The sequence below is a fragment of the Canis lupus genome, chromosome 23, assembly GCF_048164855.1.
Source record: "Canis lupus baileyi chromosome 23, mCanLup2.hap1, whole genome shotgun sequence".
NCBI classification, from domain to species: domain Eukaryota; kingdom Metazoa; phylum Chordata; class Mammalia; order Carnivora; family Canidae; genus Canis; species Canis lupus.
Window position 1 is genome coordinate 44253358 of NC_132860.1, and position 14778 is coordinate 44268135.

Sequence of the window (14778 nt, forward strand, 5' to 3'; positions counted from 1 at the left end):
GCAAAATAATTGACTCAAGTGCAATGATATTTCATTTCCAGACTAACAAAATCATTTTGAAAAACACAAAAACCCAGAGCTTAATTTATTCACGGTAGAAGCATTTACTTTCCTATTTGTTATCAAGAAAACTCTAATGGAATAAGTTTTGGAGTGACCTTTCAACACATCATCTTTCTGGACCCAATTTAAATGGTAAGTTAATATACGTTACTGGTGTGTGTGTACACTCACACACATAAGAACTAGCTTATTTTAATATGACATTTTAAGAATGAGAGTAAGTTGTGATTTCATTTATTATAGGGTAATAAATAGCATTTCTAGTTTTTTTTTTTAAATTTACCATCTTAACCATTTTTTAAAGATTTTTATTTATTTATTCATGAAAGACACAAAGAGAGAGAGAGAGAGGCAGAGACACAGGCAGAGGGAGAAGCAAGCAGGCTCCATGCAGGGAGCCCGATGTGGGACTCCATCCCATGTCTCCAGGATCACGCCCCTGGACTAAAGGTGGCGCTAAACCGCTGAGCCACCAGGGCTGCCCTCTAGTTGTTTCTTAAGCATGTTTTCTTATTTCCTAGGTGAAAACAAACCACTTTCATTAAAGCAGTTAGCCAAGTAAGCACTAGGGGCATAAACAAAATTATCCATAATACTTCCAAAGTATTAACCATTGCAGTCAGCCATTTAATGTTAGGAAGTGTTTTGTCACACCTTTTAGATTGAAGTTCCCAAATTTTCTTATGAAGGGGGAAGCTAGTTCAGCCAAAATGAACAAAATAGACTCATTAGAAAAAAACAAACTCATTTTACATGATCAATGGTCTGTATTTTTACCAATTTTTTTTTTGTTCCTCAACAGAAAATATTCATTGAGCTGCTGGTATTATTTTTAAATTTTTATTTATCATTTCCATTATCTCAGTTCTGTATCTTCTCCTTTTTAAATGAAGAAGGGAGAACTGAGGTCAAAACCTAATGTGAGTATATACTATCAGTAAACAAATGTACTATTCAGATGCTGTATTGGCTGACACTTACAGTGAAGAAGTGCCACAGGTAAGCTACAGTAAGACCTGTGCTTTGCCACAGCTAGAAATGGCACTAATGTGGAGCTTTAATTAACAGTTCTATTAATATTTGTATAGTACTTTGCAGTTAGACAGCTTTCCTGTAACTATTCTGAAAATACTGAATGAAATTAGGCCCTGTTAGGAAATTTACAACATGCACATTGCATAAAATACTTATAAAAACGTTAAGTGCAGTGCCTAGATGAGAGGCAGAAATGGTTTTAAGAAAGGAGAATCCAGCAGGGACAGAATTAAAACATAATGTGGCATTTTCTAATCCAGTACACTTTTTAATTTGATAACATCATACAAATTGGATCTTTAACCAAGAAAAAAAAAAAAAAAACAACTAGTTCTTATTTAAATGTGGAGAAATCTGACCATGTGGGAAAAAGAAGATCCTCTGATTAAAAAGTATCTGAAAACCAGTGTTTTGACAGGTTGACTCTGAAACTGGCAAAACCCTTTTGAAATGTAAGGGACTAATGATGACTGACTTCAAACAGAGGTCAGCAGAGCTAAAAGCAGCTTTCCCTTCTCTCCCCTACCTCAGTGATAGAAAGGCTCTCAGGCACCTGATTAGCTCTCAGAAAACAGGGTTCTTCATTGTGGCAAATGAAATGCTGAAGTCATCTTAGCCATAATGTAATAGACCAAGATACCAGATACACAATTTGACAGGTGCAATTGCTTTCATTTCTCCAGGCCCCAAAATAAAAGCAACAGCTGGTCTCATCAAAATATCTTCTCCAAAAATCTTTAGGAAATGCCTGACTCATTAAAACTCAATTTTCAGAGGAAAAATATTGCCACTGATTTTTTTGCAACTAAAATACATCATCAACAATCTTTAGATAAAGGTGTATTTATACTTTACATCTAAATAGTTTTTTTTCCTAGTTTTTTTGTTAAGAATGAAAACTAACCTCTCTCCCCTTTTAGTTCCCTTTTTCATGATTTCAACTTTTCTCTTGTATTTAAAGTATCAATAATTTAGTGGACTAAGTATTGGCTGTCGAATCAGCAATTGCTGCATAAGGAAGCCTGGCTGATAATGCACTCAACATTTTGTTCATGCTGAACCTAAAATTTATTTATTGCTATGATCAACTATTCAAAATTCACTGAATTTGATGAATTAATAAGGAAAATAAACAGGTCAAAGTATAAAAATAAAATTTCACGCATAGACTAGAAATATCTGATGACAGCTGACAAAATAATAGTGCTTTCTATTATAATGGTTTTTAAGTCATTTTATACCAAGTTATATATTTAAAAAAATCTAATTTATTCTTAGAAACACGATTATCTAACAGTCAATGACAATCACTTTTCCTCTAACTTCTTCCACATTCTCTCAGTATGACTAAAAGTTTAACATAATGGCTTTGATATAAAAGTATCACAATTATTGGTGATATCTAATGTAAGTGTTTAAAAAAAGTTTGAGTCTTATGAATTTGTACAAAAATAAAGCTTCTGATACTTTGTTAGAATTGTACTTGATTCATTAATGATGCAAAGCAAAAAAATACTTGAACTAAGTTAACATTTATATATAAAAATACACAATACATATACTACAGTGATCTCGATGATATCTTAATATATTACAAATTAGAGTACAACCAGTCTGATTAAAAAGTTCAACGTGTGTTAAAGTACAAATCTTTTAAAAAGTCAAGATTCTTAATGTTTTAAACTTAAAAATTTTCATCTTCCATGTCAACTGAGATTGTTTTGGTTAATAACTGAGCCTGCCAAATATGGAGTAATAAAAGGTATTTCTCTAGAAGAAACCTGGAGTGTCTCAAGATTTAGTAGTCTATTATTGTCTCAATTTTTCCTCTGCATAAATTTATTTTTTTTTAATTCTGCCCATTTAGATTAGTAAGAGGCTATGATAAGAAAGCCACAGGGCTGGAAGGAATACACAAATCCTGTATTTTGTCAGACACCTATTTTCTGCCATTGAGAAAGACGGTGACTACAAAACCTGAAAAGAAAAGACCTAATTAGAAGAGTTGGAGCCACAAACAGAATAGCTGAGTACCTTCTACTAGCCAGCAGTTAAACCAGCAAGTGGTTTCTAATCTTTAAAACTGAACAAACTTCTTTCTCTTGTTGGGGTTGATATGGCTGTAATGCAATGCTTTTTAGAGTTCTCTGATTTTATAGTCAGGTCACATGTCCTATTCAAAGATCAGTGGCTTTCCAAATATTAAAATATAATTAAATAGATGCAATGCTAAAGTCTAAACTGGACATAACTTATTCTTATTCTTTTCCTTGGTAAGATGTGAAAAATAAAAAATCCTGGACTTGGAGTCAAAAGATCGGGTTCTCTTGCTTGATCTCAAAGCTAAGTTGTCTTGACCAAGTTACTTAACCTTTCAGGCTCAATTTCTTCAGGTAAAAAATAAGGGAATTGTGTTAGATAAGCCTTAAAGTCTCTTTCAAATTTGACTGAGACACTAAGTCAGGATCTTGCACAGTATCTCAGAGTTTTCACTGTGCAGATCAACTACCATCACAGACTAGGGAAGAATAATTCTGGTTGTAGGGATTTCTGATGCTTGCATCCAGGTTAATGAGTTTTCTATCCTTCCAGGGACAAATCATAGGTATTTTGCTTTTTAATAAAAACATGATTAAGACATTTTAACGTTATACACAAAGTACACTTTGACATTCACCTAGATAGTGAGAAGATTTTTGTTAACTATGTTCTTCTTTGATTCCTTTACTGTCAGAACCCTGTTCTCTTCTCAACTGGGTGGGGAAAGAGAAGCATGGGTGTAAAAGAGAATCTTGGTGTATTTCTGATTGAATGAAGCATAATGGAAATCTTTTTCTTTTTATTCTTTAAGTTTTCTATATTTTAATTTTTTAATTTAAAAAATTTTCAAAACTAAATTTTTTTAAATTATTGCTAATACCCAAAATAAAAAATCTGTCATAGTTTACCACTACTGGTAAAGAATTACAGCTTACTACTGAAATACCATTACGTGCCAAAAGAAAATTTGGTTCTATTTTTAAGTTTATGGCAATGTAATCTACTAGTTATTATTTTCATCATTTTCAGAATTAAGACAAAAGGAAAAGACTCATAATTCTGCTTCCACTATTTCAAACCAGATGTAAAGCATGTTGAATTCAAATTTAGAGAAGGGCTTTGTGGAGGGCCAGCTATAACCCTGGGAGTAGGATAAATAATTTCTTCAACAGTTACATATGTACCTAAGAAGAAACCAATAACTCCAGTGAATGCTATAGAAATATTTTTCAGGATCATCCATATATTGTAGTGTTCCTTAGAAAACGTAAGAATTTCAACCAAAGGTGGTAGGATCAGGGCCAATGTGCTGCTGCTCACAGCTCCAACGAAGGAAATCACAATGTCTAAACGAGGAATCAGAATTGCTCCAGCACCTGGAAAATGAAAATACATATTGTCCTTATTTAAATACTTAATACTTAAATGAGTACTAAATGTAGATGTTTCAATATTTAAAAATTAATCAAGTAGGTACTACTAAATTACTGCCTGTTACAGAATCTGTCATATTTTGTTCTGAACTAACAAACCCACAGAGAAACCAAAACAGTGAGTGACACTTCTTGAATCATGACTTTCAACAGAGTTTGTTATAGCAACGACTTAAATTTTTGCTGTGAAATTCTGGGTGAAAAAGTTCAGTTTATTTCCAAAGCAGTTCCATTACTCTGCCATACAGCTCATTCTAGAATTTGCAAAACACAAGGTGGCAGGATACGAAATCCTCATTAAATAAATGAGAGAAGAGATAGCTATTCCTTACGCTGGAATTTCAATTAACCAAAACAGAAGGAGCAGTGGAAATAGAAAATCATTATTAAGTGAACACCCCAGTAATAACTGTGGCAGGAAAGTCAATGAAGTATGTTAAAATTCGTGGACAAAAACTGTAGGAGAAGAGGATGTTTGCATGGTCTCAGAATATGTCCTGCAACTTGTTAATTCTCTACAGGGAAGAAGAGTACTTGCACAGTGAAGCAGTCTGTCTGATGCCACCCAAATCAGGTGATCAAAGTTAACATCACCAGTAATAAGTCATACTGATGCCACCGTGTGTTTGAGAAATGCAAAGTATCACTTGCCGAATTCTATCTAAAAATGCTTAACCTCAATCTAATCCTAAGAAAACATCACACAAATCCAAACTGAATGGAATTCAACAAAACTGCCAGCCCTTCAAGAATGTCGAGGTAAACAAAGAGAAAGACAAGAACTTTCAAGAGTGGGGGAAACAAAAGTAGACATGACAACTAAACACGAGTGGGACCTTGGATGGGTTCCTGGGTCAGAAAAAGAATAGTAGTGAGAAGACTGGCAAGATCAGAATAAGATCTACAGACTAGTTAATAGCATTGTATCAATGCTAATGTCCTGATTTTGACACCTGATGTGGGGTGCAGGCTGTTAACATTAGGCGAAGCTCAGTAAAGAGTTTATGGTAACTCTACTTCCTTTTATAACTTTTCTATTTATTTCAGAATGAAAACTTAAAAAAAAAATGTACCACTACTCTTGACAAAATCTTCCAAACTACTGGCAAGCTTTCTGACAAGTTTTGATCTGGTACTTTCTTGATCCTACTTACCCTTGTCTTACCAAAGATATTGACAGAGGGTCTATAAAAACTAATAGTTGATGGTGGCTGCTGGCCAGCTTCCATTCACTCTTCTCCCTCACCTGTAAGATGCCTGTCTAGCAAGTAAATGCCTTACAGGAAACATGTAGAAAGAGTCTGACCCACCTTTCCAAGCTTTTGAGCTCCACTAAGAAGATACTTTGAAATGACGATTCAAATGTTAAACAGACTTGGATGTAACCAGTATGATCTAAGCTGATAAACTCACTACTTTGAACACCGAGACTACAAACCTGGATTCGGTACTTGGAAAGGATTACGGAACACTGAAAGATACTCAGTTTTCAAAGCACATCCAGCTGAGCCTCCACTCTCATCACTAGTGTCGTACAGCCTGCTCTGTGGACATTACAAAGTCCCATCAGCTGCCCACATCCTCATCAGCAAGGAGCCTGCCCCCAAAGCTTGTCAAGTTATTTTTTGGTTATTTTTTAAAAAGATTTATTTATTTGAGATAGAGGGAGAATGTGTGCATATGGGGGAGGGAGGAGGGGCAGAAGGAGAAGGAGAGAGAATCTCCAGCAGACTCCTCTATAAGCACAGGACCTAATGCTGGGCTAGATCCATCCCTTGGCCCTGAGCTGAAATGAAGAGTCAGACACCTAACTGACTGAGCCACCCAGGTATCCCTTGATGACTTTTATAAAGATTACACCATATAACCATAAGTTAGGTCAAAAAATAAAATTATCACTATTTCAGAAACCTCTATTTTCTAGGTAGTCAATCATATCTTCAAATCTGACAACCATGTCTTTCAAAAATACTTTTTTTTTGCTCCTACTATATTAAAAAGTATATCCAGAAATGTTAAAAGGACCTCTTGTCTTTTTCCTGTTTTAAATAAGGAACGCCTTTGACCTTTTATTATTAATGCGAGGCTTGCTTCAGGTTCTTGGTAGATTCTCCCCAATGAAGTAACAGATTTATTTCTATTCCATGTTTATGAAGATTTGAAGAGACATACATAGGAATTAAATTTTTGTGAGGCAACAGGCAGAATTGTCCACTGACGTCCTCAGCTGATGTTGTTCCAGCTGGCTGGCTTGGACATCAGGCTAGTTGGGAAAAGGATGCTTGTACTTCAGGGGGAGAAAACTCACTGAAATGCAGCTCCTACCCCCTTGCCACCCGACCTGCACAAGAGGACCTGCAGCATCCTGCTGCCCCAAAGTCTTCTATACAACAGATGGCTAAACTTCCCAGGTAATTCCCATGGACTGCTTTCACTCCAAATCCAGAGAATCCAATGCTAAGTAGCCTGAGTGTTCTCTCCACCCACAAGTTTGACTCTCATGCTTGAATTATAAGAGATGAAGACGGGGAGATGGTGGGGGAGCAGGGGGTAGGGTCCTCTGGGCCCGCAGTATCCTGGCTTGGTTGGCCACCCTGTGACATGTCGGCAGGGTTAGGGGTGTCTATGCCCTCTCTCCTCTTGCTAACTACTGGCATATATTTGCCCCTTTCTCCCAAGAAGTGCACTCCTTAACCCATGTTGTGCAACACTGTGGAAATCATCCTGAACCCTGTGGCTACAGATAGTGACTCAGACTAGAACCACCATGTGGGGAAATGACATGAAATGCTTTAGCATTGATCAACACAGTCATTTTTTAAAGACAATCTGTTAATTATTTGAATTATATTAATAGATATTTTAGTATAGAACTTTTCTTTCTTGTGATAAACCCTAACATGGTAGAATCCTAGGCCTGATTTGCTGATATCTGTTTGTCATAAAAGTTTCTACTCATGAATTAGAGTATCCGTAGTGAACCAATAATGATTTTGGTTCAATGGTGGATAAGCTTTTGATCTATTCCTATGTTCTGCATAAATTTAAAGAACCTAGATGTTATCTATTCTTTCCTAAATTTGGTATAATTGACCAGGAAAACCAGATCTTGTGAATTTTTGGGGGAAAGGTAGGTACTGATTATGCTTTCAATACATTTTTTCATTATTAATTTTTTTTATCTCTTTTAAAACTCAAATTTGGTAGCTTAAGCCTTTCTGGGAAATTTTCTGTAACTGTCCATTTCATCTTTTTTTTTTTTTCCATTTGCTTTTATTGGAGTTCGATTTGCCAACATATAGTGTAACACCCAGTGCTCATCCCATCAGGTGACCCCTCAGTGCCCGTCACCCAGTCACCCTATCCCCACCCACCTCCTCTTCCACAATCCTTTGTTCATTTCCCAGAGTTAGGAATCTCTCATGGTTTGTCTCCCTGCTAATTTTGCTCTCAGTTCCCCTCCTTTCCCTTATAATCTCTTTCACTATTTCTTATATTCCCCATATGAGTGAAACCATATGATGTTTGTCCTTCTCCGACGGACTTACTTCACTCAGCATAATACCCTCTGGTTCCATCCATGTTGAAGCAAATGATGGGTATTTATCGTTTCTAATGGCTGAGTAATATTCCATTGTATACAGAGACCACATCTTCTTTATCCATTCATCTTTCGATGGACAGCAAGGCTCCTTCCAGTTTGGCTATTGTGGACATTGCTGCTAGAAACATTGGGGGGCAGGTGTCCCGGTGTTTCACTGTATCTTTCGGGTAAATCCCCAGCAGTGCAACTGCTGGGTCTTAGGGTAGCTCTATTTTTAACTCTTTGAGGAACCTCCACAGAGTTTTCCAGAGTGGCTGCACCAGTTCACATTCCGACCAACAGTGCAAAAGGGTTCCCCTTTCTCCACATCCTCTCCAACATTTGTTGTTTCCTGTCTTGTTAATTTTCCCCATTCTCACTGGTGTGAGGTGGTATCTCATTGTGCATTGTGGTTTTGATTTGTATTTCCCTGATGGCAAGCGATGTGGAGCAGTCTCTCATATGCTTGTTGGCCATGTGTATGTCTTTTTTGGTGAAATTTCTGTTCATGTCTTCTGCCCATTTCATGATTGGGTTTTTTGTTTCTTGAGTGTTGAGTTCAATAAGTTCTTTATAGATCTTGGATACTAGCCCTTTATCTGATATGTCATTTGCAAATATCTTCTCCCATTCTGTAGGTTGTCTTTTAGTTTTGTTGACTGCTTCTTTTGCTGTGCAGAAGCTTTTTATCCTGATTAAGTCCCAACAGTGGGGATCCCTGGGTGGCTCAGTGGTTTAGAGCCTGCCTTCGGCCCAGGGTATGATCGTAGAGCCCTGGGATGGAGTCCCACATCTGGATCCCTGCATGGAGCCTGCTTCTCCCTCTGCCTGTGTCTCTCTCTCTCTCTCATGAATAAATAAATAAAATCTTAAAAAAATAAGTCCCAATAGTTCATTATTGCTTTTGTTTCCTTTGCCTTCATAGATGTATCTTGCAAGAAGTTGCTGTGGCCAAGTTCAAAAAGGGTGTTGCCTGTGTTCTTCTCTAGGATTTTGATGGATTTTTGTCTCACATTTAGATCTTTCAATCATTTTATCTTTGTGTGTGGTATAAGAGAATGGTCCAGTTTCATTCTTCTGCATGTGGATGTCCAATTTTCCCAGCACCATTTATTGAAGAGACTGTCTTTTTCCCAGTGGATATTCTTTCCTGCTTTGTCGAATATTAGTTGACCACAGAGTTGAGGGCCCATTTCTGGGCTCTCTATTCTGTCCCATTAATCTATGTGTCTGTTTTTGTGCCAGTATCACACTGTCTTGATGATCACAGCTTTGTAGTACAACCTGAAATCTGGCATTGTGATGCCCCTGGCTCTGGGTTTCTTTTTCAATATTCCTCTGACTATTCAGGGTCTTTTCTGATTCCATACAAATCTTATTTGTTCCAACTCTGTGAAGAAAGTCCATGATATTTGGATAGGCCTTGGATTGAACGTGTAAATTGCCCTGGGTAGCATAGACACTTTCACAATATTTATTCCTCCAATACATGAGCATGGAATGTTTTTCCATCTCTTTGTGTCCTCCTCAGTTTCTTACAGAAGCGTTCTATAGTTTTTAGGGTATAGATCCTTTACCTCTTTGGTTAGGTTTATTCCTAGGTATCTTATGCTTTTGGGTGCAATTGTAAATGGGATTGATTCCTTAATTTCTCTTTCTTCAGCCTCATTGTTAGTGTATAGAAATGTCACTGAATTCTGTGCATTGATTTTGTATCTCGCCACATTGCTGAATTGCTTGCTGTATGAGTTCTAGCAATCTTGGGGTGGAGTCTTTTGGGTTTTCTATACACAGTATCATGTCATCTGCAAAGAGGAAGAGTTTGACTTTTTGTCAATCTGAATGTCTTTTATTTCTTTTTGTTGTCTGACTGCTGAGGCTAGGGCCTCTAGTACTATGTTGAATAGCAGTGGTGAGAGTGGACATCCCTGTCGTGTTCCTGATCTTAGGGGAAAGGCTCTCAATTTTTCCCCATGGAGAATGATATTCGCTGTGGGCTTCTCATAAATGGCTTTTAAGATATCGAGGAATGTTCTATCCCTACAGTTTGAAGGGTTTTAATCAGGAATGGCTGCTGTATTTTGTCAAATGCTGTATTTTGTCAAATGCTTTCTCTGCATCATTGAGAGGATTATATGGTTCTTGCTTTTTCTCTTGATGATGTGATCACATTGATTATTTTAAGTGGAACCAGCCTTGCATCCCAGGGACAAATCCCACTTGATCATGGTGAGTAATCCTCTTAATGTACTGTTGGATCCTTATTGGGTAGTATCTTGTTGAAAATTTTTGCATATGTGTTAATCAGGGATATTGACCTATAAACCTCCTTTTTTGGTGGGGTCTTTGGTTTTGGAATCAAAGTAATGCTGGCCTCATAAAACGAGTTTGGAAGTATTGAAACAACTTTAGTAGAATAGGTATTATACCTTCTTTAAACGTTTGATAGAATTCCCCTGGGAAGCCATCTGGCCCTAGACTGTTGTCTTGGGAGGTTTTTGATGACTGCTTCAATTTCCTTGCTAGTTATTGGCATGTTCAGGTTTTCTATTTCCTCCTGTTCTAGTTTTGGTAAATTGTGGTTTTCTAGAAATGCATCCATTTCTTCTAGATTGCCTAATTTGTTGGCATATAGCATCTCATAATATATTTTTTATTTTTTTTCATATTTTTAAAATAATTTGTATTTCCTTGGTATTAGTTGTGATCTCTCCTCTTTCATTCGTGATTTTATTAATTTGAATCTTTTTTCTTTTTAACAAGGATGGCTTGTGGTTTATCTATCTTATTAATTCTTTCCACGAACCAACTCCTGGTTTTGTTCATCTTTTCTACAGTTCTTCTAGTCTCTACTTCACTGATTTCTGCTTGAATCTTTATTATCTCTCTTCTTCTGTTTGGTGTAGGTTTTACTTGCTGTTCTTTCTCTAGTTCCTTTAGATGTAAGGTTAGTTTATGTATTTGCGGTTTTTCCAATTTTTTGAGGGAGGCTTGTATTGCCATGTATTTCCCTCTTAGGACTGCTTTTGCTGTATCCCAAAAATTCCGGACAGTTGTATCTTCATTTTCATTAGTTTCCATGAATCTTTTTATTTTTTTTCCATGAATCTTTTTAATTATTCTCTAATTTCCTGGTTGACCCATTCATCTTTTAGCAGGATGCGCTTTACCCTCCACATGTTTGAATTTCTTCTAAATCTCTTCTTGTGATTGATTTCTAGTTTCAAAACATTGTTGTCTGAAAATATACAGGGGACAATCCCAATCTTTTGGTATCTACTGAGACCTGACTTGTGATTCAGTATGTGGTCTATTTTGGAGAAAGTTCCATGTGCACTTGAGAAGAATGTGTATTCAGCTGTGGTCGAATGCAAAGTGTTGTATATATCTGTGAAATCCATCTGAGCCACTGTGTCATTTAAAGCTCCTGTTTCTTTGGAGATGTTGTGCTTAGAATATCTGTCATTTGCAGAAAGTGCCGTGTTAAAGTCTCCTATTATTAGTGTATTATTACCTAAGCATCTCTTTACTTTATTAATTGATATATTTGGCAGCTCCCACATTAGGGGCATAAATATTCATGATTGTTAGGTCCTCTTGTTGGATAGACCCTTTAAGTATTATATAGTGTCCCCCTTCATCTCTTACTATAGTCTTTGGGATAAACTTTAATTTATCTGATATGAGGATGGTTACCCTCGCTTTCTTTTGAAGATCATTTGAATGGTAAATGGTTCTCCAACCTTTCATTTTCAGGCTGGAGGCGTCCTTCGGTTTAAATGAGTCTTGTAGACAGCAAATAGATGGGGCTTGCTTTTTTATCCAGTCCAATACCCTGTGTTTTTTGCTGGGATCATTTAGCCCATTCACATTCAGAGTTACTATTGAAAGATGTGAATTTAGTGTCATCGTAATACCTATTCAGTCCCTGTTTTTGTGGATTATTTCTTTGGGCTTCCTCTTTCTTTTACAGGGTCCCCCTTAATATTTCTTGCAGAGCTGGGGTGGTGGCCACATATTCTTTCAGTTTCTGCCTATCTTGGAAGCTCTTTATCTCTCCTTCTATTCTAAATGACAGTCTTGCTGGATAAAGTATTCTTGGCTGCATGTTCTTCTCATTTAGGACCCTGAATATATCCTGTCAGCCTGCCAGGTCTCTGTGGAGAGGTCTGCTGTTAATCTTTCTCCCCCTATAAGTTAGGGATCTCTTGTCTCTTACTGCTTTAAGGATTTTCTTTTCATCTTTGGAATTTGCAAGTTTCACTATTAAATGTCGAAGTGTTGAATGGGTTTTATTGATTTTGGGGGGGTTCCTCTCTATCTCTTGGATCTGAATGCCTGTTTCCTTCCCTAGATTTGGGAAGTTCTCAGCTATGATTTGTTCAAATATACTTTGTGGTCCTCTCTCTTTCAGTTTCTTCTGGAATCCCAATTGGATGTCTTGGTCTTCCTTCTCAAGCTATCATTTATTTCCCTAAGCCCTTCCTCATGGGCTCTTAATTGTTTTTCTCTTTTTTCCTCAGCTTCCTTTCTTACCACCAACTTGTCTTAGATGTCACTCACTTTCTTCCACCTCATTAACACTAGCATTTAGAGAACATCCAGTTTGGACTGCATCTCTAGTTTTAGACTAATCTATTTTAATTTTTAATAATCTATTGTTAATTTTGGCTTGATTAGATCTCAATTCCGCAGTAACAAAGTCTCTAGAGTCCTTTATGCTTTTTGTCCAGAGCCACCAGTATCCCTATAATTGTACTTCTGAATTGAATTTTTTTAAACCATTTTTTTTAATTTTTTTAAAGATTTTATTTATATATTCATGAGCAACACAGAGAGAGAGGCAGAGACACAGTCAGAGGGAGAAGCAGGCTCCATGCAGGGAGCCGGACGTGGGACTTGATCCTGGGTCTCCAGGATCATGCCCCGGGCTGCAGGCGGCGCCAAACTGCTGTGCCACCAGGACTGCCCTGAACTGAATTTCTGACATCATATTGAAATCCAAATCCTGTAACTCTGTGACAGAGTACTGTTTTTGGTTCTTTCTTTGGTGGTGAATTCTTCCTTCTAGTCATTTTGTCTAGTGCAGAGTGGTTGTACGAGTGGGCTGAATCAAAAATATCAACCACGACCTAAGTAAAATATATCCTATTTTCTGGTTCAGAGACCAGAAAATAAAAGAAAAAGAAGAACAAAACAAAAGGAGCACTAAAGTGAAAAACAAATTTTAAAACAAAGTAGTAAAAATAAAAACCCAAAAATGAAGAAAAAAAAAGTAAAGAGGAAAAAAGAAAAAAGAGGGGGGATGGTGGTGGTGAGGGAGTGGTAGTGGAGAGAAAATGTAATCTACCTGAGGGTCCTAGAGGGTGATCCTCTTGGTTCTGAGTAGATTTTGTTCTGTATGTTAGAAGATGCTCAATCCCAAATTTATATAAACCAGCAATATTTATATAAAGCCCCAACACTGACCACAAAAGCATAAACAAGACTAAAGAGGGGGGCAGAATTGGAAAGAAGAGAGAATATGATCTCACAAAATGAACCAACATGGTGTTCGACTTGGTTCTGGGTGCATGCTGGTCATGTTTTAGAAGGTACTAACTTCCGCCATTGTAAAACAAAACGAGGCAGAAAAAACAAAATACAAAAACCCTATCTTGTATATCTACCAAAATTAAACTGAATACGTTGAAGGGAATCCAGAAGTGAAAAATATATCTAAGACATGTAATTGTAGAAATTTGAAAGTCAAAAAGGAAAAAAACTTAAAAATGAAGAGCTGGTAAAATACTGTAGTTAAGGTGGGAAAAGAGAAAAAATATTGGAAATTTTTAGTCTGATATAAAAAGGAGTTGTAATATAAAAAGTAAAAAGGGGGAAAATGGGCCCTCCAGTTCTATATACTAGAACTATATACTTTCCAGAGCTGCTTGGTCAATAAACTTGCTCTTCCCCTGGTCTTCTGGGGGAGGGTCAGCTGTGCTGAGTCTCAGGTGTGTGTACCTGGGGGAGCTGCCCTGCCCCCCTCCCAGGTGCTGGGCTCAGTAGGAGCTGTTGACCCCAGGAGGTCTCTGTTCTCTGGTGACTCCGGCTCTCCCAGGCACAAGGTGAAACAGAGGAAAAACAACAATGGTGGTGGCCAGATTTCCAGCTCTGGAGTCGAGCTCCCCGTGAGTGTGCAGTCTCCCAGTCTGCACTGGCTTAGATGCTTTGGGGGCTGGTGTGGGTGCCCTGATCTGCACAGCTTGCAGGGCACCCAGCAGCAGGAGAGTTCTTGCTTTCCTGTGCCCTCCCCACTTCTGCCTGTCCTGAGGGAAACACAGGATTGCTTGCTTTGTCCATTTGGGCGCCCTGGAATCTGGGGTTCTGTGCCACTGGACCCACACTCCTGTGGACTGCCTGTCCTGAAGGTAATAGGGTACAGCCACCTCTGTCCAGGGCCGCCTAACGGATGGGCTTCTCCCAAATGCCCTGAGGGCTGCGGGGCTCCAGCTGTTTACTGGGCCGCGGTTTGTGGTAAGCTTCCCCCTGGGCACCCCTCCTCTTATAGTGAGTCTGGGAATCTTTAGGCCTCACTGCCCCTCCTGTGATTGTGCCGGATTTCCCTGCTGAGCACTTTTCCTT

At 37.8% G+C, this 14778-nt stretch overlaps 1 protein-coding gene across 1 annotated transcript in view; it reads right to left on the reverse strand.

Moving 5' to 3' along the window:
* Positions 1-374: 374 nt before the first annotated feature.
* Positions 375-14778, reverse strand: part of SLC36A4 (solute carrier family 36 member 4) — a 62884-nt gene continuing 48480 nt past the window's right edge. Inside the window, exon 11 of the mRNA XM_072794996.1 lies at positions 375-4514. Coding sequence (XP_072651097.1) covers positions 4207-4514 — 308 coding nt within the window. The 3' untranslated portion in view covers positions 375-4206. The remainder of the gene's footprint in view (positions 4515-14778) is intronic.